Source organism: Ambystoma mexicanum, chromosome 5p (assembly GCF_040938575.1).
Source record: "Ambystoma mexicanum isolate Mex_15411 chromosome 5p, UKY_AmexF1_1, whole genome shotgun sequence".
In the NCBI taxonomy this organism is placed as follows: domain Eukaryota; kingdom Metazoa; phylum Chordata; class Amphibia; order Caudata; family Ambystomatidae; genus Ambystoma; species Ambystoma mexicanum.
The window spans coordinates 927,435,218-927,461,893 of record NC_090930.1 but is presented as its reverse complement, the minus strand read 5'-3'; the positions used below and the strand labels follow the sequence as shown (position 1 = coordinate 927,461,893).

Genomic DNA, 26,676 nt, shown 5'->3' with positions numbered 1-26,676 from the left:
ATGGGATTGGGTGGTGATGACTAGCTATAGGCGCTGCTGCGATGTGGTTGGCCTTGGCTGGAGGACGTCACTGGTCAGCCTCGTGGGTTGGGCTGGGCCTGGCGGGTCGGCTGAGTTCATCCGGGCGGTGGTGTTGTGCCATTGTGGCCAGTGTCAGAGATGAATGTCTTTTCCTGACTTATTTGCCCTAGGCCATGCACACCGCAGTCATTCAGTTATTGCAATATTATCTTCTTTAGTAAATCTTTCAATAGCTTATTCTACAGGTTAATGCAACACAAGAGGAATGCACCTTATGAGGGGTTTGATGGTCATTCATCAGTGCGTGGTTACCAGTGTCCTGTTGACCGGTACCATAGGTCGAGGGGCTAAGTCTGAGGGCATGGGACGGGCGGTACATGCCTTTCTGTCTTGTTAGAAGTCGTTCTGAATGGGCTGCTGTATGTTGCCCCAGTATTGGGTGTCCTAATTGCACAGGGTCATAAGTCTAAGGTGATCCGGTGGGTTGTGGGGTTTAAGAGGGGGGCGCCTTTGGATTTGTGTATTCAGGCAGAGGTTTACTGATGTGCTGTAAATAATGCAGGTGGCGGGCCGTGGCCTTGGGTGCTGCAGAGGGGACTACAAATCTTTGAAGCGGCTCCAGCCTGGTTGGGGGAGGTGGAGCAGCGCGGCGCGGGCCTCTGCTCTCTTGTTTGGCAGTCCTCGCAGGGTGGGAGGGGGAATGGCCTTGCACATATTCACAAAGGTATCTTCCTTGTGTGTTGCCGACTTTAGGTGAAAACATCACAAACATTTGAACACTCTATAATACTCATTTGGATCACTCGAAAACATACATTTCAACTTTGCTAAATGTCTCTCAAATATAGCCAGTCTGAGCACCTTATTTGTACACTATGTTTTAACAACTACATCATTTAGTTATATGCATGTACATTTGCAGTAAGTGAGGTAGTAGTGAGGTTGGTGGAGCACATAGAAAATGACTCGCCACCGTACGTGACGGTAGTGGCACATAAGGGGCTTAGACATACACGCATGACAAGTGCATCCTCGCGCTTCCTTCACATGAGCCCTCTGTATGTATGGTTAAATTCGTCTTCCCTTGCACTCTAGCAGCATTAGTTCGGTTATGGCGCGGGACCACGGGGCGTAAGCTTTTCAAGAGTACACATAACGAATAGTCCCCTGGAACGCTCTTTTATTGTTAGCACCCAACTGCAGTGGTGTGGGTTCTTCATTGCTAATATCATGTAAGCATGCATTCTACCATGTTTATACATTTTACAGGTTTCCTTAATAGAAGACGTTTTGTGGAGAAATGCATGTTTTGCAAGTAGTCTTGGCATTAATATTTGGGGACTTTCTGCTTTCATCCGATGACCATTTTACAGTTCTCTTCATCACCCAGGCCCCGCTGGCCGGGTCATACTGGGAGCAGTGATACGGAAGGTGAAATGTTACAGTGTTAGTATCTTACGCTAGCTCATGTCCGTCTTGTTCGTGGGAACGGGCTCACAGCGGATCTGCCAGGGAGATGCGGCCACAGGGATAATTGAAACTCTCCGAGGGTGGGGGCCGCGCTACAGTGCGCTGAGCTCACACCATCTTTATTAGACAAAATGGTTTCTGAGGCCTAGCTAAATTCAATACGTGTGGGCAATGTCTTCAGCAGGTGAGCCTTCCACCACCTGGGCCCAGGGGGTATGAGGGGACGCCCAATGAGCCATGGCCCTCACCTGGGGAAGGGATGTAGGCAAGGGGGGTGTTTGGACCAACACTCCCCTACATTTCCCCCTTTCGTTACTTAAGTAAGGAATTCTTTAACTCATTCAATCTCCTACACTCCTCTTCGTCAATAATTGCATCATCCCATGCTGGTGTGCCTTTTATGGGCATCCATGCTCTGCACACCCCCCTTAAGCTCTCACCCCTCCTAGCATATTCATCTGGGGTACAGGTCAGGTATATACATCCGCTCTCTCCTTCCAAGTCTACCCACACCTCCTGGTACCATTCTAGTATACGGGGCTCTCTGATGGTGGTATGCCACAATTTGTCTTCGATATCCTTGTCATGATACCTGGGCACTAGCTGATACCTGGGTGTGTCATCAGTTCCTGTTTGTACTTGCACTTCCTGCATAGTTTGCATTGTACCACGGGTGTTGCCCATTGTCACCATCATCATTGCACCATTAGGTACTGCGTTAGCACAACATCGAAGACCCACCTGGCACAGGCAAAAAATAAAGAGGAGGAACACCACAGCTGGCATCAAAAATTTCAGTCATTCCCAGCCATGAGGGAACCCAGGAGAAGATATTGTCGAACCATGTGCTGTCTTCTGCTCCACCTTCCATTTTCATACTTTCTCCGAGGTTGTGTACTGCTTCGATCACATGGGACAGGGAGCCGTTTTCTGCGTCTTCAGAAGGTACGAAAGTGCAGCAGGCACTTCCGATTTTTCGGCAAACACCTCCATCCATCGCCGTCAACAGGTCCAAGACATACCTGTTTTGCATGGTCATCAGCCGTAGAGCTCTTAGTTCCACTTTTATTACGTTGAACCCTTCTTCAGTGTCATTTGCCAGCTGGATCAGCTCCCAGCGTGTTATCTGGAGCCATTTTGCGTTTGCTCTGGCTTGGATACTTGGGATGAGTGAGGCAAAGAATGTTTCTGCCGAGCTGAATAATCGATATCTGTCTGGGATCTGTGCCAGCAACTCCGATGATGCCTTTGATATGTAGTTTGATGCTCGTCTGTTTCGGGACAGCACCTCTTCCTTGCTCCCGGAAGACAAGACATAGATTTGTGACTCTGCAGTCGGCTGGGCCTGGCTCTGTTGGGTGTTTCCTCATGTTCTTTTGCTCCCATCAATGTGGCTTTCTGGTATTACCATTAGGGCTGAGTGCAGAGTGGCCATTGAGCAGCTGCCACTCCATGACTGGGGGAGGTGCAGGTATGCCTGGTTGCCGCATACCCAGTACGTGTCCATCAGGGCCGTCCCTTTTCTCAGATCTGGGATGGTGAGGGTCTTGTTACAGTTCTTGTTTGTCCCCATGGAGGTTTTCCCCTCTCGTTTAAAACAGTTCATAGTCTATTTCGTTCTGCAGTTTGAAGGGTTTTTCAATGGCTGTTATCCAAGTTAGTTTTGAAATGTGTTCCTTCCATACTGGTGTGCACGTTTCTTCTATCCATTTCTCTGGTGCCACACCCCTCAGCGCTTCAGCTTTACACATTACTTCTTCATCCTTCCACTTGTTGTCCGAAAAAAGTGTCCCTTGTATCACAAAAAATGGTTCTTCCAGACATACCACTCCTACCGTCTTTGGGTAGCAAGTTTTCTCGTTCTGCAGCATTCTAAAAGTAACTTCATGTGCCTGGAAGGTGTTCTTAATCCTGCATAACGTGAGATGAAGGAGACATTGGGCATCCACAATAGGCAACTCTTTGGGTAACAATACCTTGGGTGTGCCTGAAGCATGGGGAATGAGGGAGCAGACATAGCAGCTCTCGTTTGTTGTTTGTTTAGCGGTTGCACTCATATCCGCATACCATTTATTCGTCTGGTGGGGGTGTCGTGGGTCTTCCATTTTATCTAGTCCTAACCCATAGTACTCATCATACTTCCTCCTCCCTGCTTCCCTTTTTCGTCTGTTATTCTTGTTCCTCATGTACTTCCCAGCCTCCTGGGCGATGGACAAAATGGGCCCCCCTTTCTCATTCCCGCCCCTCTTTGCCCAGTCATCATATAATATTTCGTGTGTTGCTCTCATCCTTTCCTTTTCTTCCTTGACGTTATCTGTCAGTGTGTTTTTTTCTATGGGGGCAGGTTGGCTGGTGGGGGTGTTATACAACCACGATATGGCAGACGGGTTTCGGTCATTTAAGCTGCGAGCATTGTAATTAGATATCTTTGGCGGAGACACTGTGTTATTTTGCATTTCACCCTGTAACCCTTCATTTTTTGAGATGACAGCATTGGATGGTGTGGTATAATATCCCCATACAAGTTTAGTTCCGTCCCATACCAAAAAGTCACCTTCCTTAGTATTTACACTCGTGGTTGCATTAATTACAGTAGTGCTGTTAATCCCTCCCCCCTCGTTCATCTCGACCGAGATGAACGCTATGAACCAATATGTAACCAGGCCAAACATTATTGTAAAAAACAATGTAATACACACAGATAATCCACACTCATACGAATATCTGCATCTCTCAGTTAACCACTCTCTAAATCTAGTAAATCTATCCGTTGCAGGCTGCCCGTTAGATGCCATGGTAGCTCCTGTTTGAGATATAAAAGTGCATTAAGTGCATGAATGTAAACATTTTGTTGGCAGTGCCAGTATATATTGACAGAGAATGGAAGCGGGTAGGGTTGCCGGGTTGGGGATGCACAGACAAGGGTGTAAACACTTCATAATGTTATCATATCATTGGTTACATATACGTTCACAAGTGGAAAACACATTTTTTTTTGTAATATAAAAATGCAAGTATACTTGTCTGCCATTTTTTCATTCATCTGTATTACTGTCACACACACAAGTTCATACTCAGACATTCTGCTCATTTGCATTGTTTGCTGTTGTCCGTGCCTCCTCATCCACCTCTTCCTGTACATTACTATATGCCCTTCGTACGTCTGTCAAATGCACCCAATACTTCAGGCCCTTTACTTTAACTGCTGTGGGCGTGAAAAACACTACTTCGTATGGGCCATGGAACCGTGGTGCATTCCACCGTTGCACAAAACTCCTGACATATATTAATTCACCCGGCATCAGCTGTAGCTGTGGTTCAGGTTCAGTAACAGACCCTGTTGTGTTTCCTTCCTCTCGCGTGAATGGTGGAGAGAGCTGCTTTGATATTGCGCGCGCTGCCCTTGTCAATTTCTTCAAATAGTCTGTGAACTCGTCTCCCAAAATCGCTGCGCTTCTGTGTGCATCCGAGTGTTCGCGCAGTGGGGAGTGTGCTATGTGCATCCGTCTCCCAGTCACGATCTCGTGCGGGGAGAAATGGTGGTCCTTGCTTGGCTGATTTCTCAGCTCAAATAGCGCAAGGGGCAGACAGTAAATCCAGTTTTTTTTTAATGAAAAGCATAGTTTTGATAACCTCCCTTTTAACAGTCCGTTCATCTTTTCCACTACGCCATTACTTTGAGGATGATAAATCGAGCACAATTTATGCTTTATTCCTAACAATGTAGTTACTTCCTTGAAGAGCTCATTTACAAAGTGGGTGCCGTTGTCCGAGCGAATCACGTCGCAAATTCCCCAGCGCGGGAACACTTCCCTCACTAAGAACTTTGCAGCGCTTTTGGCATCAGGTCGTGCACATGGGCCTGCTTCCACCCATCTTGAGAATGGGCATACAACCACGATCATGTAACGTGCCCCATTACACCTTTCTCCCATGTCCGCGTAGTCGATATGTAGCTCTCTGAATGGCCCAATGGGTTTTGGAATTGTTCCCCGGAGCGTACGTAATGTCATTCCCGAATTGTATATCTGACATGTTGTGCATTCCAGCGTCAATCGAGATATGTGCTCCTGGAGACAGGGCACGAACCATTCTTCCTGTATCTCTGCTGCAATGTGTTGTTTCGTATTGTGTGCAGGGAAGTGTAGTTGTTGAAACTCAATTTCCAATAACTTTACTGGCATTACCACTTTTCCCGAGTTATTTTGTCGCCACAGTAAGTCTGTCGCCGATTTGCTGCACCCTCGTTTTGTCCACATCAATTTTTCATCTGCACTAGCTCCTTCCTGTAATTCTAGTATTTGTGATATAGGCATCATATTGTAGCCTTCTGGGAGCTCTTCGTTTATCTTGTGCTGCAGCATGTACTCACCTGCTTCATATTTCTGAAAGTAGGAGGCTTCCTTGGCGGCAGCGTCCGCTGCCGCGTTTCCCAAAGACACATCTGTGTTCGATGTATGTGCTTGGCACTTCACTATGCTACCGCTGTGGGATCTTGTAGGGCCTCAATCAACTCCTTCAGCAATTCTGCATGCTGCACTGGAGTTCCATCTGCTCGTCGAAACCCCCTCCACTCCCATCTTGCTAGACCCCCCATGTACTGTTGTCATGTAAGCTGAGTCTGTTTATATTGTCACTGCACAACCTTTAGCTGCATGTAGTGCTTCTATGAGTGCAATCAGTTCTGCTGCTTGTGCGGAGTAATGTGATGGGAGGCGGTATTGCACTAGTGTTTCATACTCACCGTCTTCTAGTCTCACCACTGCCATACCCACATGTTTCTCTCCCGTGTCCATGTCAATTGATGCTGACCCATCTACGAAGTACACTTCCCCTTCGCTCAGAGCATTCTCACACACCACTGTGTCCTCCCCTCTTTCTCCTGAGTAAGTTGCACAATCGTGTTCCTGCATGTCCTCTAGTGTGCACGCTTCTGTAATGAATGTTGCTGGGTTCACTGTCTTGCATCTCACCACATGGATATTGGCGCTGGACAATATTATCTCATAGGCGGTTGCCGCTGTGTTGTCAGTGTGCTTTTTGACCTCTCAAGTATTGCAAATAATGAATGTTCCACAAACAATGTCACAGGGCATCCCATTACTATTGTGGCACTTTTCTCAATTGCGAACGCGGCTGCAGCGAGTGATTGCTCGCACGCAAAATGTCCTTGCATCACAGCATCTAAAGTGCCACTATAGTAAGCCAAAGGCTTGTGTCCTAGGGACGTCTTCTGTGTCAGTACAGCTGTCATGAGTGTTCCCTTGCAGTGAGAGAACAGGTAAAACTTGCGTCCATAATCAGGATTTGCGAGTACTGGAGCGCTTGAAATTAACCCTTTTAATGATTTAAAGGAGGCGCCCATTTCTTCTGACCATTCTATTTTTTTGTTCTCCTGTTGTGCCTCCTTGAGTGCTTGTAGTAGGGGTCTGGTGTATGCTGCATAATCTAATATCCATGCTCGGCAATAGTTGCACATTCCCAGGAATTTCTGCATGTCTTTCACTGTTGTGGATTCTCCTACTGATCTTATTGCTTCTACCCTGTCGGGGATTATTCTTTTTCCATCTTTTGATATTAGCTGTCCCAGGTATAGAACCTCTGTCAGACAGTACTGTAGCTTTTCCTTGTCTACTTTGTACCCCTTATTGGCCAATAGAGTCAGGAGTGTTATTGAATCTTTTCTGCAAGTTTCTTCGTCTTGTGCACAGACTAGTAAATCGTCTACGTACTGAATGATTGTACTCTCAACTGTTAGGTTTCCCAAGTCTTCATGTAATATGCGGTTGAATATGCTCGGGCTCTCACAGTATCCCTGCGGTAATCTGCAGTGTTCATATCTTTTTCCCCGTAGTGTAAATGCTGTCAGGTATCTGCTCTCTTAAGCCAGGGGGATGGAGAAAAATGCGTTTTTCAAGTCTACCACCGTGAAGTGTGATGCCGTTTTTGGGATGCTGCATAATATTGATGCAGGGTTCGGGACCAAAGGGAACTCTTTCTGAATTACATCATTCAGGGGGCGTAAATCCTGTGTCATTCTCCAAGACCCTCCCTTCGCTTTTTTAATTGGGTAAATACATGTGTTACATGGGGAGTTTGAAGGATTATCCCTTGTGCTAGTAGTGCATTTATTGTCTCTTTTATCCCTTCTTCAGCTTCATGGGACAATGGATACTGTTTCACTCGGGGTAGAATTGCTCCTTGTTTTAGTTTTATTATCACAGGTTGTACTCCATGCAACAGCCCTACATCATGGGGGCCTGTTGTCCACAAATTATTTGGTACGAGCCTCATGTCATCATCGAAGAATGACGGCGGTGCTCCTACCACTGCCATCAGCTGAACAGGGATTTCCCTGGCTTGAATCAAAATGTCACAGGGCATCGCTATTTCCATTACTATTTCACCATCCCCCTCTGCATCTGAGAAGAGATCCTCATCTGTTAAGTCTCTTAGGGCGATATTGGCATTTGTACACAGTATTGTACGCCACTCACATCCTTCCATATCTATTCCAATCACAGAAATCCTTTTCGCTGATATCTGTACATCATGCAAATCTAATGATACCACTGATCCTGGTGCTGTGTCAGGGCACACTATTGGGCGGAAGAGGAACTCCGCTGGAATCCTCCAATCCATTCTTCTCAGCTCTGGAATTATGAGGGCCAATGTCTTTAGCCCTTCAATAAACATTTCCTCGTTTTCCGGCAAACCTCGTATTTCTTGTGTGGTTGTGTGAGCCTGTACTACCAACATTACACGTAATGGGCATATTCCGGGTGTTGAACACACTATACCTCTCTCAGTGAAGGATATGGTCATATTGAGTTTACTTGGGAGATCCCTCCCTAATAAATTTATTGGTGAGTGTTCATAATACAGTAAGGGTGTTTTTACAGTTTTGCCCCCCACTGTTACATCCAATGCTTCTGTGTAAGGAACTTCAATTACAGCCCCAGAGAACCCCTGCGTCTCTAACTTCCGGTTAGATAACGGGAACCGGCTCTCTCTAATGCATGATTTCTCCGCTCCCGAATCCACCATGAATATGAACTGCTTGTCTCCTATCTGCGCCCCTACCAATGGTTCCTCTGATGCATCGTAGGTGGTAGATAGAACTGGACACGCAAGTGTTCTCTGTGGGCTGTCCTATGTGGGGTGTCTCATTGCCCCCCCTGATTGAAGACGCTCCCTGAAACCACTGACACGCCACTATAGGGGGCTGGTGCGGGGGCCCCATTTGCTGTTGTCGCAAAAGGGTTGCCTGGCGTGTACTGCATATTGTCATTGTTTTGTGGGTGGTTCTGTGTTCTATACTGATGCCCCTGTTGTTGCTCATTGTGCCCCTGGCCTGTGTTTTTGTTGTTGTTGTCCCATTGGGAGACCATATGGGCTCCCCGGATGGGGATGGCCATAATGTTCTGCCTCTTGGAACCCGTTGTTAGGTCTGCTTCTGCACTCCCTAGAGTAATGCCCCCATCTTCCGCAGTTCCAACAACTCCCTTGTGCACCTCTAGGACCCTGCCATACATTTCCTCCCATTCCCCCGTACCCCGGTCCACCTCCTCTTCGGCCCCTGTACCCACCTCGTCCCCCTCGAGGGGCCCACTCTTGCCACTGCGGACCTCCGCCTTGCTCCTGCTCGTTTCACTGCCGCTGTCCTGCTCCAGCCCAATTAGTTGCCATCCTTCCTTGTATTGCTACCAGCCCCTCCTCCTCCTCATCTCCCTCCCTGCTGTGTGGGAGCGCGGCTACTGCTGCTGCGACCTTCACCAACTTTGTCTGCACTAGTTTCGCTTCGTCTGCCAATCTTTTCTGCGCCACCTCCTTCTCCCTTTCTTTTATTCTCTTACAGTGGTGCACTATTATGCTTTGAATCTCAGGCCATCCTTTCGCTTCAATACCTGCTATCTTGTCGAGCGCCTTTTGCACCTCTTTTGGGAGCCCTCTTTTTATAATGAAGTAAAATAAAGATGTCGATTGATACCAGGGCGTACCCGTTTCTGCTCTCCACATCTCTTGGACCCGAAAAATGTAATCCATAGCATCTTCCCCATCATTCATTGTACACTGCATTACTGACTGTAAGTCTGGGGTATCTGGAAACGTTTCCCGTAAGGCATCCCACACCCTCGCATGCACTGTGTTAAAGGAGGCCCCATCATGGCGGTCGCAGTCTAATGTTACTCCCGGGAAACCAGCCTTGACCCACACTCTATCAGCCTGATCTCCCACTGCTGATACAAGCAAGCTCTTCACATCCCCTGTTGCTAGGGGTACCCCGGCAGTGTGTTTTTCAAATGCGTATATCCACCTGCTCGCCCCTCCCGATAACGGAGGCAATAACTTTAATAAATTGGCCTTATCCATCTGAGCCCACGGGATATAATTCGGCCTCCCTCCTCCCCTATGTATCAGCGGGAGCTGTAACTTTCCTTTCATCGTAGTATCTGTACCCGTCTTCACTCCTGATGTTCCCAATGATGCCATTTTCCCCACCCTGTTTCTCAATCGTCCCGTCCACTCATCATCCAGTGTTCTCATTGAACATGCACCATCTAACCCTTCACTTCCCCCTCCCAGTGCCATGCTCAACCTGTCGCTTTCCTCCAAATCGTCCCTTATATCACATAGTAGTTCTTCCCTGTCCCCTATAGGCCTTTCTTCATTGTCAGTACATCCCTCTCTTGTCCCTAGTTCAATTATTTGTGTTGGTTCTTCTTGAATTCTGAACAGTATCTCACCTTTTTCCACCCGTCTTCAAGTGTTCTACTCTCGCTCGGCGCTCTAGACGTGTGCTCTGATCTCACTGCATTAAGTGCTGTTCGCTCACATATGCCTTTTATCCTCAAGAGCTCATCCTTGGCTATTGAGAGTCTTGACTCCAGATCGTCTGTTAGCTTTTCTATGTCCACCCTTTGTGTACTTACCTGGGCTCGCTCCCTAGTACTCTCGTATGGCGGGGGTGCCGTTGGCCTTTGGGGTGTAGTAGTTGTCGGGGGAGGCACATAAGTGGGGTCACTGTACCCCTCTGCGGGCACAGGCTTGTTCAATATCGGGTACAAACTTATTACCTCTATTGGTGGCTCTGCATTTGACAATTCTCTAGCATCTTTCTGTAGCATTAGTGGATTATCAGTGGTAGATGGTAGGTCAGGATTTAATTCTGGTGCTTTAGGCGGTGGTATCTCTTCAAACAACCTCCATAGATCTAATATTTCTCTCCTATTATGCAACTGCTTCCCCTTGTATTTCAAACAAATGCATGTGGCTACCATATCCAGGACACTTTTGTCAAATGACCCCCCCTCGGGCCATATCTGGGGCAACCCCTCTCCCTTCAACTCTGTGATCCATTGGTCATGATATTTCTTATTTCGCTCCGCGTACCCCGGTAGGTTCTTACAAATATGTGATAAGGGTGTTTCTGCCCCCATACTTTGTGCCCTCCTGGTACTTGTGTGTCTCTGTGTATCTCAAAATTACAATTTAAACGTATCACCATGTGAGTTCTCGTCTTCTATTTCTCATTCAATAATGGGCGCCTTTGTGTTCTTCCCCCTGCCTGCACACTACAAGAATGGCTGTACGCAGTCTCTATTCTATTCTCTTTGGGGGGCACATACAAGAGCAAACCATCAGTGATCTCGACAATGTTAACCCAGAAATCAAAAAGGTACACACTCACTTCACCTTATTATTTTTGTCTTCATGAAGCTTTGTCCGGCCACACTTACCATGACCACTCAATGGCTATACATTTATGACCATTTTTACACACCCATCACACCAAATTATCTCCTGACGCATACAATGTGCACACACCTCTCTGTAACACTCTATTCACAATTCAATTTGCCCTCCCTTTCCTCCCTGGCCGGCTGTCCCTGTCCGTCTTATTCAGATATATGTATGCACATATATATATTTATAGGTTTGATCTTCACTCTTACAGTAGAACTCTCTGTCCCTTACTTTATCTCTATGGTTTTGTACTAAGCTCACTTTTATTTTCCCCCAACCCTAAAGAAAAGAATAGAAAGAATAGCCGTCACTAATATATTCTCCGTGTCCCCCTTTGCCAGACACTTTTATCTTATCCACTTCTTCATATATTCCCAGTACTAGTCAAGATAGCACTATGCGGCGCCGCCTTCCACCCCCTCTCGGAGCTAGGTTCCCGTCACTTTTGTCTCTTATTCACCTCTTAATCCTAATGGCCATATGCAAAGAAAAAGCAAATAAAGTCTAAGATGGTCCTTAGTGGACATACGTGCCCCCCTTTCTACCCCTCCTCGTTCCCTGTCCTAAATGTCCTCCTCCACTCCCTTTATGATCGCTCGCACTCAATACTCACGTGCCCGTCTTGAACCGATAGTCTCCGAAACTGGGTCCGTCCAGGCAGTGTTGCCGTCCGCTCAACAGTCAGCCCCGGCTCCGGCGAGCGGTACTCAAAGGGGATTTTTCAACCGGGATCCCGTACCCTCTCTGTTGAGTGCGCACTTCTGAGCGTACCGGTCGCCGTTGGCGGGCAGCCTCCCGGAGTTGGCGCACCGTGCGTATCTCTTTTCGACCGGAGATTTTCGTGCCAAAAGGGGACAGTAGTGATAGGTTAGGAAAAAATAATAATAATCACGTCGGGGTCACCACAGAAGGCAAGCGTCCCCAACCAGCACGATCCTCCCCGCAATGAGAGACAATGGAGGACTCTCCCAAGTTGGGAATAAAGCCAAGACAGAGTCCGGGTGAGCTTAAATGGGAGTTTATCAATCAGAATAGGGCATGCAAAGAACTCTGCAAACTCCGAGAGCGCTCTGTCTGACAATAGCAAAGACAGGCGTATATATTTACAAAACACGTCATCAGAACCTACATACTATAAGGGGCACAAGTTCAATGGGATTGGATGGTGATGACTAGCTATAGGCGCTGCTGCGATGTGGTTGGCCTTGGCTGGAGGACGTCACTGGTCAGCCTCGTGGGTTGGGCTGGGCCTGGCGGGTCGGCTGAGTTCATCCGGGCGGTGTTGTTGTGCCATTGTGGCCAGTGTCAGAGATGAATGTCTTTTCCTGATTTATTTCCCCTAGGCCATGCACACCGCAGTTATTCAGTTATTGCAATATTATCTTCTTTAGTAAATCTTTCAATAGCTTATTCTACAGGTTAATGCAACACAGGAGGAATGCACCTTGTGAGGGGTTTGATGGTCATTCATCAGTGCGTGGTTACCAGTGTCCTGTTGACCGGTACCATAGGTCGAGGGGCTAAGTCTCAGGGCATGGGACGGGCGGTACATGCCTTTCTGTCTTGTTAGAAGTCGTTATGAATGGGCTGCTGTATGTTGCCACAGTATTGGGTGCCCTAATTGCATAGGGTCATAAGTCTAAGGTGATCCGGTGGGTTGTGGGGTTTAAGAGGGGGCGCCTTTGGATTTGTGTATTCAGGCAGAGGTTTACTGCTGTGCTGTAAATAATGCAGGTGGCGGGCCGTGGCCTTGGGTGCTGCAGAGGGGACTACAAATCTTTGAAGCGGCTCCAGCCTGGTTGGGGGAGGTGGAGCAGCGCGGCGCGGGCCTCTGGTCTCTTGTTTGGCAGTCCTCGCAGGGTGGGAGGGGGAATGGCCTTGCACATATTCACAAAGGTATCTTCCTCGTGTGTTGCCGACTTTAGGTGAAAACATCACAAACATTTGAACACTCTATAATACTCATTTGGATCACTCGAAAACATACATTTCAACTTTGCTAAATGTCTCTCAAATATAGCCAGTCTGAGCACCTTATTTGTACACTATGGTTTTAACAACTACAGCATTTAGTTATATGCATATACATTTGCAGTAAGTGTGGTATTAGTGAGGTTGGTGGAGCACATAGAAAATGACTCGCCACCGTACGTGACGGTAGTGGCACATAAGGGGCTTAGACATACACGCATGACAAGTGCATCCTCGCGCGTCCTTCACATGAGCCCTCTGTATGGTTACATTCGTCTTCCCTTGCACTCTAGCAGCATTAGTTCGGTTATGGCGCGGGACCACGGGGCGTAAGCTTTTCAAGAGTACACATAACGAATAGTCCCCTGGAACGCTCGTTTATTGTTAGCACCCAACTGCAGTGGTGTGGGTTCTTCATTGCTAATATCATGTAAGCATGCATTCTACCATGTTTATACATTTTACAGGTTTCCTTAATAGAAGACGTTTTGTGGAGAAATGCACGTTTTGCAAGTAGTCTTGGCATTAATATTTGGGGACTTTCTGCTTTCATCCGATGACCATTTTACAGTTCTCTTCATCACCCAGGCCCCGCTGGCCGGGTCATGCTGGGAGCAGTGATACACTGCGGAAGGTGAAATGTTACAGTGTTAGTATCTTACGCTAGCTCATGTCCGTCTTGTTCGTGGGAACGGGCTCACAGCGGATCTGCCAGGGAGATGCGGCCACAGGGATAATTGAAACTCTCCGAGGGTGAGGGCCGTGCTACAGTGCGCTGAGCTCACACCATCTTTATTAGACAAAATGGTTTCTGAGGCCTAGCTAAATTCAATACGTGTGGGCAATGTCTTCAGCAGGTGAGCCCTCCACCACCTGGGCCCTGGGGGTATGAGGGGACGCCCAATGAGCCATGGCCCTCACCTGGGGAAGGGATGTAGGCAAGGGGGGTCTTTTGGACCAACCCTCCCCTACAGTAGCCAATGGGACGCTGTGCATTTAGTGACGTTCATAGTAACCTGTTTGAGGGGAAGGCTTATTTGCCTCACCTGATGTTAATGAGCCTATCATTTTCTTAGACTAGTCTGGAACATATACTTAGATGTTCCCTTGGAACCAATCGCTCCCTTCAATAGGTTTTTGTAGTTTTCCACGTAGGATGACGTTAGTGAATATGTAGGTTAACGTCATCAATGATGAGTCTTTACTATAAGTATGTGTTTTTTCTGAAAATCATTGAGACCATGATGTGAGACGTCCGTAGATGTCAGTTGTACTGCCTGTTTTAGATAATTGATATTAAAACAGTTAACTACCTGAGTCGTTTTTGATTTATTGATGTTTAAGGAACTTCTGCATCCCCATTCATCTCATAGTATTGCTACCTTGTCTTAAAGGGCTGCAGTGACTCCTCCAGTTGAAGCCAGTGGGGAGTGAGATGGTGATGCAATTGGATGTGACTAGAAGTGGACATGCCTCACCTATGAATTGTGCAGATTTTATTTGGCAGTAAGGGTGATGAGGGTGTTGATGGTGTGGAAATTGTCCCATGTGTTGGTGAGTTTGGAGCTGGGTGGGAGTTGGGGAGCAGAGGGGAGGATTTGCCTGATGATCTGCATTTTAGAGTTGGTGTAGTCCTTGAGGGAGTTACAGTATGAGGATGTGGATAGTGGTTTGACGAGGTATTTGACAATGTTGTATAGGTTCTGTGTACGATCAGTGACTGATTGGAGTTCTTGAGGTAATGGATGGCTTTAGCATTGCATATGGCTGTTTTGTATTTGTTGCTGCAGTGTTGGAGTGTTGTTCTGGTGGCGGAGCATGGGTCTTTTTGCCAGGCTCTTTCTAGGCGCCTGGCTTCCTGCTTGATAGAGAGGAGGGAACTGTTGAACCATAGTTGATGTCGGTGGCTGTAGATTCCTTTAAGGAGGCAATTTGGCCAAGTGATTGTAGTATTGTAATTGTTTAGTAGAATGGAAGGATGTGCGTTTGGGAAGGGGCAGGGGTGGTATGAGCGGTGCTAAGGCTGTATCTGAAATGTGTTTGATTTGTCTGGTTTGGGGTGAGGAGGGGGTGTGGCAGATGGGGGGGGGGTGAGGGGTGAACTGGTCATGTGTGGTAGGGTACATTTTAATGTGAAGATAAGTGGAAGGTGGTATGACCACAACCCCTAAATTCGATTTTCCACTCGTCCATGGGGGGTCGGGGGATACGGTGTGGGGGTTGGTGTGTAACAATATCCCATTAAGGTTTTGGGTATGGATGGGGTATCCTCAAGAGATTAAGGGGAATACCATGCCTTGTCCGATGGTGCCCTGCTACTCCCCTGGAGGTTGTCAGTTTAACAAAATGCAGGTGTATGCAAGAAGTTGTTTCATTGGTATCCTTAGGTGGAGTGTGATTTCAATGTTATTTGTGTGCATTGTTTGTGTAGTGTTTTTGTTGCAACCAGTGGTCTACAGGGGCTAACCGGCAACAAAGAAGGAAACAGATAATTGCAAGAGCCCTTGGCTCTGTCAGCCTTTTGCTGTGGACGCCCAGACTGGCGGACGCCCAAAGGAAACTGCTTATATTCCCACAGTAAGCCGAAAGTACTTCACCATGAGACTGATATAAACAGGAAACATGAACTCACTCCTCTTTTGACAGTAAAAGCAGCATCTGCAGGATCACAGGATTTTGGCTTGGAGCTGGGTGGAGGACTGCAAGGGAAGCTTCAGCCTGCAACATGGCACCCCCAGGGGGAGAGTGAACTAACCCTACCTTGGGTCCGTCCTTAACTGGACACCCCATGGCAGGACACCCATAAATAAGTTCCACAATGAAGATTGTCAGGGATCATGGGAATCGGTCCATAGATCGACCCTGGGCTGTCCTTGTAGGTTCCCCGACCTTTGCAGGGAGGCTCAGGCAGCTGGAATGAGTATCTCTGGTGGTGGTGTGCTGAGCTCAGTGTTACACTCAGCCCAATTGAAGCCCCTTCTGTGGATAGAAAGACGCTTCAAAGATTGTATTTGTAATTGGTTATTTATAACCTGCTTAATACCCAGGGGTTTCTAAGCACGGACCCAGGGATTGAACCTGTGATTCTCCACGTCGTCTTGCTTCCAAGGTGAGTGCATTGCCCCTGACTATCCCGCCGAGACAAAGATGCAGATCAATCCTGGGTGCTTCTCTTGGTAGTTTACAAAATGTGAACTTTATACTATCAGCATACATTATCAATGTCTACCTTTTCTACTACTAAGACCATAACCCTTTTCCTATCTTGACTACAGTTCCTCACTTTTTCTGGTGATGCACTTTCTACCCAAATTATGTTTAACTTAGTCTTGCGTTTCTGCTCTCACCTTGCACCTCTATATATCCCTCTCTAGCTTTTTTGGTTGGCTTTCATTGTCTGCCCAGCTTAGCTTTTGCTCCCTCTGTATGGACTTCAAATGTCTACTCTGTTTAGCCCCATATTAGCTAATTTCTCTTGTTTGTTTTCCCTTGTTTGTTTGTTCTCAAACTCCTTGGTCCTTTTCTCTTTCTCTTCCTATTAGCTGTCCCATAGCCTCCTTCTGCAAAGTCTCACTTTCGTTCATTGTCCCATCTTGCTCCCAATCTATAGAATACTCTTCCCTTTTCTCTCTGCTCAGCCTTTACTTTTGTATGTTTCTGATCGTCTCTTAAAACTCAACTTCTTTCTATATATAATATTTAGGAATGTTATAGCATGTCTTTTGCCTCCAGTTTGCATACATATTTAATAAGCTCCTTTTTGTAATGCTTTACTGCACTTGGGCATAAGTGCCTTATACTTTCAAATAAATGGAAGTAGTGCAACTGGATGCACTACCCACAAGGCAGGACTTATGCGTAGTGCAGGCAGTGTTAGTACACCCAGAGCATGGCTACATACCATGCCAGAGTCATGCCACCCGAAAGGGCATAGCCACAGACCTGATGGAAGATACCATTTTTAAAAGCAAATCAGTGCACTGAAAATATTAAGTTATGGTGAAACTTTCAGTACATAACTCTAGGTGAAGAAAAACATTAAAATGTATTTACCGGTGTGTTAATACTGTGCAAATAGTCCAAACTGCGAAATGTACCAGTTAAGGTAAGTACACACCCTTTTCAAATGGATTGCGTCCTCCCACGTATTCCTCATCTATGATACCTTAATTTCCAGCTTTAGCTGCTTCAGAAAAAGATTTCTCTTGGAAGAGGGTGCTGTGCCTCAAGGGCTTCCATCTCGGCTGTCGTCATCATCGAGAACATACACCACACGCAGTGCCCGTTGGCTTCAGTTCAGTTTTTCCTGCGAATGAGATTGCTTCGAGATTAACGGCGTGCTTCAATTTTCTTCTAAAACTTATTGAAAATGGCCTCGTCTTCAACTCCGAATACTCAAGACGGGCCTCAAAAAGTGTATATAATGTGGTGCCAAGATGTGGATCATGGGCCAGCATAAGATATGCTACTGGTGCATGGGCATGAGCATGTAGCCGACAACTGTTGATCCTTTCAGTCGATGACAGGTAAGGCCTTAAAAGAGCGCAAATCTAAGCTTTCAGTGGGTAGGATTGTCCCCAAATCCCTGCCCACTGCTTCTAAATTTGGGTCATCCCATGAGTCGAGAGATTGCTCTCCTCACAAAAAAAGGTCGAACTGATCACGCTTGAGGAGCAGAGACTCCTCGTCATCTTAGAAAAAATCTAAGAGAAGGCACACATTACCTTCTTCCTCATCTTCTTCCACAGAAAGCAGCATAGTGTGCCCAACTAAATCTTCCTCCAAAGAGGAGTAGGAACTGTTTAGATGGAAAATGTGCAAAATCTTCGAGGATCAGGCCCAACCTCCTCGACATAAGGAAAGTGGCCATGCTACGGTCGAAGACAAGCATGATGGCAAAGCGAAAACTCGTTCACCCTCTTGTCTGGGTCATAAGCCTAAGACTACTTGAGAGTCTTTGAGTACTCTATGAGAAATCATTGAAGAAAACATCGAGTTGAGGGCATAGTCCCTCGAAGCACAAGTCAAATGTTAAGCCATCGACACAATCAAGGCCACTGACATCAAGACCATCAATGCTATCGAGGCCTTTGACGTTGATACAAAAACATTGACATAGATAGTACATTCTTCGCCTTTACATCAAAAAAGCCAGTAAAAGGTTTTTAAACCTTTACCTAAAGATTTTTTTTCAGGTCCTTGACTTCAATATATGAGGGCTCTGAAACCTCTGATGATACCCTTCCATGTGGTCCCCAATTGGATACCCCTAGTATTCAGAAGAATACTAATATACCTGAATGCTTTGATTCAGAACAGACCAGGGTTAGGGAACTACATGACGCCCTACAGACAGCTAGTGGGGTAGTGGCTGATCATGCAGATGCATCCTAAAGGAGCCTAATGACAGGAGTGGTGGAATTCCTGGGATGTAGTAGACCAGGTCCTGCATTTGAAAGGATGACCTGACTGATATATTAGACATGTGTCCTAAAAATGACCCTATTTTACCATTCCATGTGGCACTGCAAAAAAGGGTTGCAGCAAACTGGGAGGCTCCAGAGTCTAGCCCTGCAGTAAACAAAAATGTGACCAAACAATACAGGCCATCCAGTACCGATCCTGGCTACCTGTCAATTCATCCTACTCCGGAAAGCCCAGTTGTACAGGCAGCTACATTTGCCTCCAAGCAAGCAGCGTACCCAACCATACCCCCTGATGGGGATGGCAAACGCTTTGACTCTTGGGCAAAGGAAGTCTTTTCTGCTAGCAGCATGGCTTTAAAGTCTGCAAATTCCACATGTGCCCTGGCAAAGTTTACATTCACCATGTGGGACTGCATTGCAATGGCGGCTGATCACATTGAGGGTGAGGAAAGAGACGGCTTTATGAACCTGATGAGGGATGGCAAAGAGGCCTTGTATGTGTCTCTGCAATCACGTCTAGACACTGCTGACAGCGTCAGTAGGGCCATTGTGGCAACCAATGTAATACGCAGATTTGCGTGGTTGAGGAAGTCGGGTTCTGAACCTGATGTACAATCCAGACTGCTTAACATGCCCTTTGACGGCTCCCATTTATTTGGAAGTAAGGCTGAGGAAAGCCTTGAAAAGCTGCAGACCTCAAAGGCAGCAGCCAAGTCCTTTAGATGCCACAGTCCGGTCAGCCCCAGCCTTTTCACCCCAGCGGATCATCTTGGAGGGGTAGGTCTTTTCGCTACTACTCCTCAGTTGGAAGAACTAGAGGACAGGCAAGTCAAAGAGGACAGAGATGATTTGCTCATGGTGTACTAAAGAGCGATGCTAAACCGCCCAAGCAGCTGGGTCTTTACCATCACTTCTGCTTCAGCCACCTCAAAACCACTCTGAGGTCTTGACGCACGACAACCCGGTGGGAGGCAGACTGTCGCAGCATTTGAAAGAATCGTGAGGTATTCATTTGGATACATGGGCTTTAGAAACAATAGCTGAGGGTTACTACCTCCCCTTTATACAGAGACTGCAGGATCATCCACTGGGAAACCATTTGCTAAATGTTCCAGATACATTCCTGTTGCAGGAAACGTTGACCCTGCTATAGAAAGGTGCTATAGAACCAGTACCTGTGATGGAGAGGAACAGAGGATGGTATTCTCCCTAATTCCTAATCCCCAAGAATGACGGAGGACTGAGACCTATCTTGGATTTGAGATACTTCTTGGACTTGAGATACTTCAAGTTCCTCAGGAAGGACAGGTTCAAGATGGTCACACTTTCTCGGATCTATCAGGCCCTTCAGCTCCACGATTGGATGGTATCATTGTACCTTCAAGATGCTTCCTTTCATGTACCAATCCATCAGAAGCATAGGAACTACCTGAGGTTTTCCATCTGCGGTTCTTATTAGTTTCTAGTTCTGCCATTCGGGCTGACCTCCGCCCGAGGGGTTTCACCAAGTTAATGGCAGTGGTGGCAGCAAGTATCAGGCGATTGGGGATTCACGTCTACCCCTACCTGGATAATTGACTGATCAGGGCACGTTCACCCAAACAGGCCCAAGAACCTCTGTTTCGCCCGCCACTCCCTGCACGGACTGAGCTTCTCCCTCAATACAAGAAGTCTCACATGATACCATCTCAGAGACTCCAGTTTATTGTAGCAGTCCTGGATGCATCCTTGGGGAAAAGCCTTGCCACTCGAGGTGAGGGCCCAAGACATTTTGCAGATGGACATCAAGTTTCAGAGTGCCCAGCGTTTTCCGGCCTTGGACTTTTTGATGTTGCTTGGCCTCATGGCATTCTGCATTTTTCTGGTGCCAGAGGCTCGCCTGAGAATGAGGTACCTTCAATGGGCTCTCAGGGACACAGTGGTCCCAATTCTCAGGAAGGATGTCAGACCACCTTCAAATTCAGAGCAGAGTCTCACGGGACCTTCTGTGGTGGACCTGTGAGGACAACATTCTGAAGGGAGAACCTTTTTGGCAACCATAGCTGGATATAACAGTAGTGACGGATACCTCATTCGCTGTTTGGGGAGCCCTTGCGAACGATCTGACAATCGGTGGCCGTTGGGTTCCATCAGAGTCCAAACTACACATCAACCTTTTGGAGCCTAGTGCTGAAGGCCTTTCTACCCTTTATATGGGGAAAGAATGTCCTGATAATGATGGACAACAGTGGCCATGTACTACCTCAACAAGAGAGGAGGCATAGGGTCACTACCCCTGTGCAGAGAAGCAATGCAGCTCTGGTTCTGGGCAATTCAAGAAGGAGTCTCTCTATCAGCAGTTATCCTAGTAGAGAAGAGAAAACGGCGGCGGATGCTCTGAGCAGGCAGAGCACAGTCTCCCACGAGTGGGAACAAGCTCAGGGAGTCCTCCAAGAGATCTTCACCCTTTGGGGAACCCCTAAAGTGGGTCTGTTTGCGACCAACGTCAACCGGAAGTGCAAACTGTTTTGCTCCAGGGAATTTCCTCCAAGACAAGCTCTAGGGGATGCGTTTGTAGTGGACTGGGAATTTCCACTCCTGAATGATGCCTTTCCTCCAGTCCCTGTCATTCCTCACATCATCTGGAGTTTGAGAAAGTTTGGGAAATCCATGATTTTAATAGCCCCGGATTGGGCCAGGAGGACATGGTACCCAGACCCTCTGGACATGTCCATCTGCCCTGCAATATGTCTTCCACAAAGAGAAGACCTTTTCTCGTGAGAGGAGGGTCGGATTCTCCATACAGAGGTCAAAACATTCGGCCTTCTTGCATGGTTTCTGAGAGGCTGAGGTACAAGGATTGGCACCTCCCAGATGATGTAATGGAGAGTTTGCTTTCAGCTACAAGGCCAGCAACAAAATCTCAATACTGCTGCCGTTGGAACAAGTTCTGCAGCTGGTGTAGGGAAAAGGATGTGGGCCCTTTTCAATGCGATACACCTACAATGTTATCTATTCTACTACATTTGGCAAATCTGGGGCTTCAGATTTGGAACAATCAAGGGTTATCTGGCAGCGCCTTCCATATTCAAGCGAACCTTAGAACAGGTATCCTATTTCAAACCCTTAATTCAATTTCCTAAAGGCTTCACAAATGTGTTTCCTCCTACACCATTCCAAGTACTACCTATGGACCTTAACTTGGTTTTAAAGTTTTTGACCTGTGCTCCTTTCAAGCCACTCCATTCTTGCCCTTTAAGACTGCTAACTTACAAAACCATGTTGTTAGTAGCAATAAAATCAGCCAGCAGTGTGAGGGAGTTGCAGGCATTATCCTGTAAACCTGAGTTTACCACTTTTTAGAAGGATATGGTTATCCGTAAGGTCAAACCCTCTTTCTACTGAAGATTGTGTCAGATTACCATTTAGCTTAGAAAATTGTGCTTCCGACTTTCTATCCTCCACCTCATGCTGGTAATGAAGAGGAAAGATTCCATAGGCTTGATCCTAGGAGAGCTCTGAGCTTTAATATTTTGACAATGGCAAAGTTGCGACACCATGACAAACTTTTCATTGGATATACAGGGCACAAACTAGTTCTGTCAGTCACCAAAGAGACCCTATCCAGATGGATCAAACTGGCTATTTCAGAGTGCTACAGGCTAGCGGGGAAAGATCCCCCAGAAGGTTTAAGGGCTCATTCCACTAGGGGCATGGCAACTTCCTCTGTCCATCATAGGGTAGTTCTGATAAAGTACATCTGCAAGGCAGCTACCTGGTCCACCTTCCATATGTTAACAAAACATTACTGTTTGGACACTTCTAACAATGAAGGAAGATTTGGGAAGGCAGTACTATGCTCCATTCTGGACAAACAATAACTCTTTAATTCTTACTTCCTCCTCCAAAAGAACCTAATACTACTTTAGGAGTCTATCATAGATGAGGAATATGTAGGAGGACACAATCCATTCGAAGAACAAGTTACTTACCCCTGGTAACATTCTTTTGGATGGATGTTCCTCCAACGTATTCCTAATCGTCTTTCCAACCTACCCCATTGTTGAATTTCCGAGCTTTGGACCTTGCACTCCTTTTAGGTCTGATAATTTAAAGGCACTCATCAAGGCCGTTAATTCTGCATATGGTGGGGGAAAAAACAGAACTGAAGCCAACGGGGGCTGCGCGTGGTATATGTACTCAATGGTGACGTCAGCCGAGATGGAAGCCCTCGGGGGACATCGAGTCGAGCGTCTCGACGCACAGCGTTTGTAGTCTTTATCTTTATCTTTTTCAATGTATTTTTCCACTGATGTATACATCCATCCATCGTACGAGTTGCGACTTTATGATTCCATTTAGTTATTTGTTATCTGAAAAAGCTGGTGTCTGACCCTTTGCTCAATTTAAATATTGTTCCAATCATCAACCGCGTTATTGTAGTGACATAATGCACTGGCAAGTACTAAGAGATTAATGTTTTTTTCCTCAATGAAAAGGAAATTTCAAGACTTAATGAAGAAAATGAAAAATTAAAAGCAAGGTTGAAGACGATAGAAACACAGGTAATTTTCTGCACTAAAATATTAATGTACTGATAAATATTGTGACCTATGTCCTAACTAGTCCCAGTACACAAACTGGAACCAATGCTTTTGTGAATTAAGTGTGTTGTATTTGGGCTGGGCGATATGGACCAAAAGTCAGTGTGTATATATTCCTCTTTGAGAATACGCATATCAAAATGTATATGCAAGATTGTAGTATAATGTAATCATGTTTATATTTATGTATATATCTTGATGTTAACAACATTGTCTCATCCTATATCGATTTTGAAAATATATTGATATATCTCTAAAACTTGATATATCGCCCAGCCCTATTTTGTATGCAGAAAACATACAATCGTAGAGCTGATCGCCAAACAAAGGTGTTGATTTCCTTACATGCACACTTAAGATTAAAAAAAAACGTTACTTTTGTAACGTGGGCATAGTTTAAAAATTACTTGAGCAGAATGAGCATGCAGGAAAAAGCTCTGGAAAGCCAATCATTTCTAATGAATGCCTTCCTCCCACAAAGTGCTCCTCTTTGAAATTATTATACCACTCGTGACCTATTATAATACAGTAGCAATTCCAATTCCCTGAGAAGCTCAATGTTACTCGAGCCCTGATTCTCTCTATGCTTCACTATTGCAATAGCCTCCGCCTGAACCTACCTCCTCCACTCTGCGACATCTCCAGCTAATCTAGAATAGGGCAGTGAGATGTATCCTTGGCCTCAAGCCCAGGGACCGCATCTCTCCTGCCTTAAAAAGTCATCACTGGCTCCTGGTTGCTTCACAGATTAAAATCAAATCCCTCTGTAACATCTACAAGGCTGTTTGAGGCCAGGGACCACACTTTGTCCAGCATGGGGTCTGGCATGGATTCACATGCTCATGAATATTCCCCGTCGTCAGGCTGACAATCCTCGGTAAAGAAAAAAAATCAGTATCCGTTTCGTTTCTCATCTGTCTTTCTTAGTAGTGACCAATCACTGATCTCTGGGTCATACTCCCCACAGCCAATGACTGTCCTCTCCCTAAGCTCCTCCCCTGGCAGCCATCCTCAGATTTTTACTGCATGTTCAAGTGTTGGGAGTCCTCGTGCTTTAGCTCTCGAGCTTGCTGCGTTTTCGTGCTTTTTTTCAAAGAGATTTTCTCATTTTTCGGTTAAACAGAGCCTCAAGCTCCACCGTTTCTCCATCTGATCAACGGGGACCCGTTTTGGATTTTCTAAGCCCCTCAAGGGTGAAGTTTTCGTCGAGTTACGCTTCGTGGAGGAGTCCAGAAGTTTCTGAGGCCTATCCGGACATGGCCCAGGAGAAAGGAAGCTCGACGCCCGGAAAGCTGTTCAGGGTTTGTCCTGGATGCCAGCTACAGAATGTGTTCAAGGAGGACGAGCATTCAAAATGGCTCTACTGCCTTCATGAGGACAAAGCGCACATGGAGAAGGACTGTGTGTTTTTGTGGGAACATGTCAGAGCGGACCATCAAGGATCGACATCTTCGCCTCTCCAACTGGCTGGAAGGGAAGAGCCCGTCAGGTGAGAAGAAAAAGAAGTAGTGTGAGCGGTCTTCTAAGTCCTGTGAGGGCGCCCCGGCGACGGGGGCCCAACAGAAGGCAAAGCACAGCGAGTCCGCGGGCACCGGGAGCGCCGAACGGTCAGGCTCCTCGGCTGCCAGGCAGGGCGCATCCTCTCCGGCGCCATCAACCATGTGCCAACGCTCTGGCTCGGGGAAGAGAAAAGCCGAGAACCTGGCGAAGCTTCTGGAGAGGCCCCGGTCAGGCTCGAAGGATCCAGCCAAGGGGGAGCGAGGCGGTGACCCACCCCCCAAGGTGAAGGTCACAGGACCACAGAAGGTGGTGAAGGCCTTGATTCACCCGGCTAAGGCCTCTATCGAGGAAGTCGCAGCGGCCCTGATGCAGCCTGTGGAGGCTACATCAGTGGAGGCGACCTCGGGGCCCAGAGTTTCCCTGCCACCGCGGAGGGAAGCCTCTTTCAGGCCAATCGAGGACCCCTGTGAAGACCCCGGATGAAAAAGAGAGGGGGGGGCCGATGGCCATCGTGGATACGGACACAGCCTCCGAGGAGGAGCTGGTTGAAGTCTTGGAGGGCCTCGACAAGGGCGTTGATGAGGCCTGGTCCCACGGGAAGGATCCCGACGAAGAGGACGACGAGAGCGACGGCGAGGTTCCAAGTCAACCGTCGTGCCCGTTGCTTCCTGAGCCGCAGGACAACTCGGCGGCCATTTTCTTGGCAATACAATCCTTATGTACGGAGATAAGGACGAGATTGCCCCTACAACCAATGGAGGAGCCGGAGCCAGGCCCGACGGAGGAGCCAGAACCGGGCCCGTCGGGAAGTCCCCCAAGCAAGAGGAGACGGACCCATCCAGCCCTGCCTTTTCAGCCCTCTTGGCCTGCTCAACCTTTGCCCCCGTCCCCCGTCCCTGGGGATGACACGGGAACAGACACAGCCACGACGGGCACGGATGACGACGGCAGTGACGATAGGACGGATCTCCCATCGCCTCCGACTCGGGCCTCCCCGCCCGACGAGATTGGGTCCTTCCACGCTATGATTGCCAGGGCATCCGAGCTTTTCCAGCTTGTTGGGTGTCTTGACCCACGTTCAAGTTATTATGCTGCAACATTTGGTTCTGTGGCCTTAGAAAATCCAAGATGGCGGAAAAGCCCACATTTGCGCCAGAATCCGGGAAAACCGCGCCGTTTTGTGCACACAAAAATGGTCCCCTGACCTGCCACCCACCAGTGCGAGCGGGGTGGGCCAGAAGCGCCATGAGTGAAACGTGGTGCCAAAGGAAAAACAGCAGTGCCGGTTAGCTCAAAAAGCGCTTTGAAATCGCCTTTGTTCTGTGAAATCCAAGCTAAAAATGCCTATTTTAAACATTGCAAGATATTCAAAAATCTCACTGAACACCAGCAGACATTTGGCAGAATGCAGTTTTGTGTGCATATAAAATCTGGGAAAAGAAAGAGCCTAAAATAATGTTCATAATGAAATTGGCTGAGCTGTGGATGTCTGCAGCTTAAGTTAAATTGGACTGAAAGCCACTAAAATCTAAATGTTTAAAATAAATGAGTGACCTACTGTTGAGTGTCACATAGTTTGCAACTGTTAAATGTCATAGTTTTGAACTTGGAATCAGCATTCTAGCTGCATGTGTAAAAATTGTAAGTTTGATTTGGATGTAGAAAACTGGAACAAAAGTGACATTTAGCTGAAGCCTGGCTTAGAGAGATTGAATTCTGCCTGGCAACTACCCCCAACAGGAGTTGAAACTTGCCCAGCAACTCTTCCCAGGCCTGGCTGCATTCTGCTGCCCCCACCAAAAGGAGATGACACCTCTCTGATTGAATCCGGGGAGTGGCACCTAGGACTAGAAGGAAACAGAACAATGTACTTTCCTTGGCAGGCAAATGTTATATTGGGGGGGGTCGTAAAATGGCTTCCTCTTGAGAGAAACTGGGAGGGGCAGTGCCTCTGTGAG

At 47.1% G+C, this 26,676-nt stretch overlaps 1 protein-coding gene across 3 annotated transcripts in view; it reads left to right on the top strand.

Annotated features, from left to right (window-relative positions):
- LZTFL1 (leucine zipper transcription factor like 1) overlaps positions 1 to 26,676 on the top strand; it is a 488,680-nt gene that overhangs the window by 285,147 nt on the left and 176,857 nt on the right. For all 3 annotated transcript variants that reach the window (XM_069613360.1, XM_069613358.1, XM_069613359.1), the window contains one exon: positions 23,114 to 23,179. In XM_069613360.1, the coding sequence (XP_069469461.1) occupies positions 23,114 to 23,179 (66 nt within the window). The remainder of the gene's footprint in view (positions 1 to 23,113; positions 23,180 to 26,676) is intronic.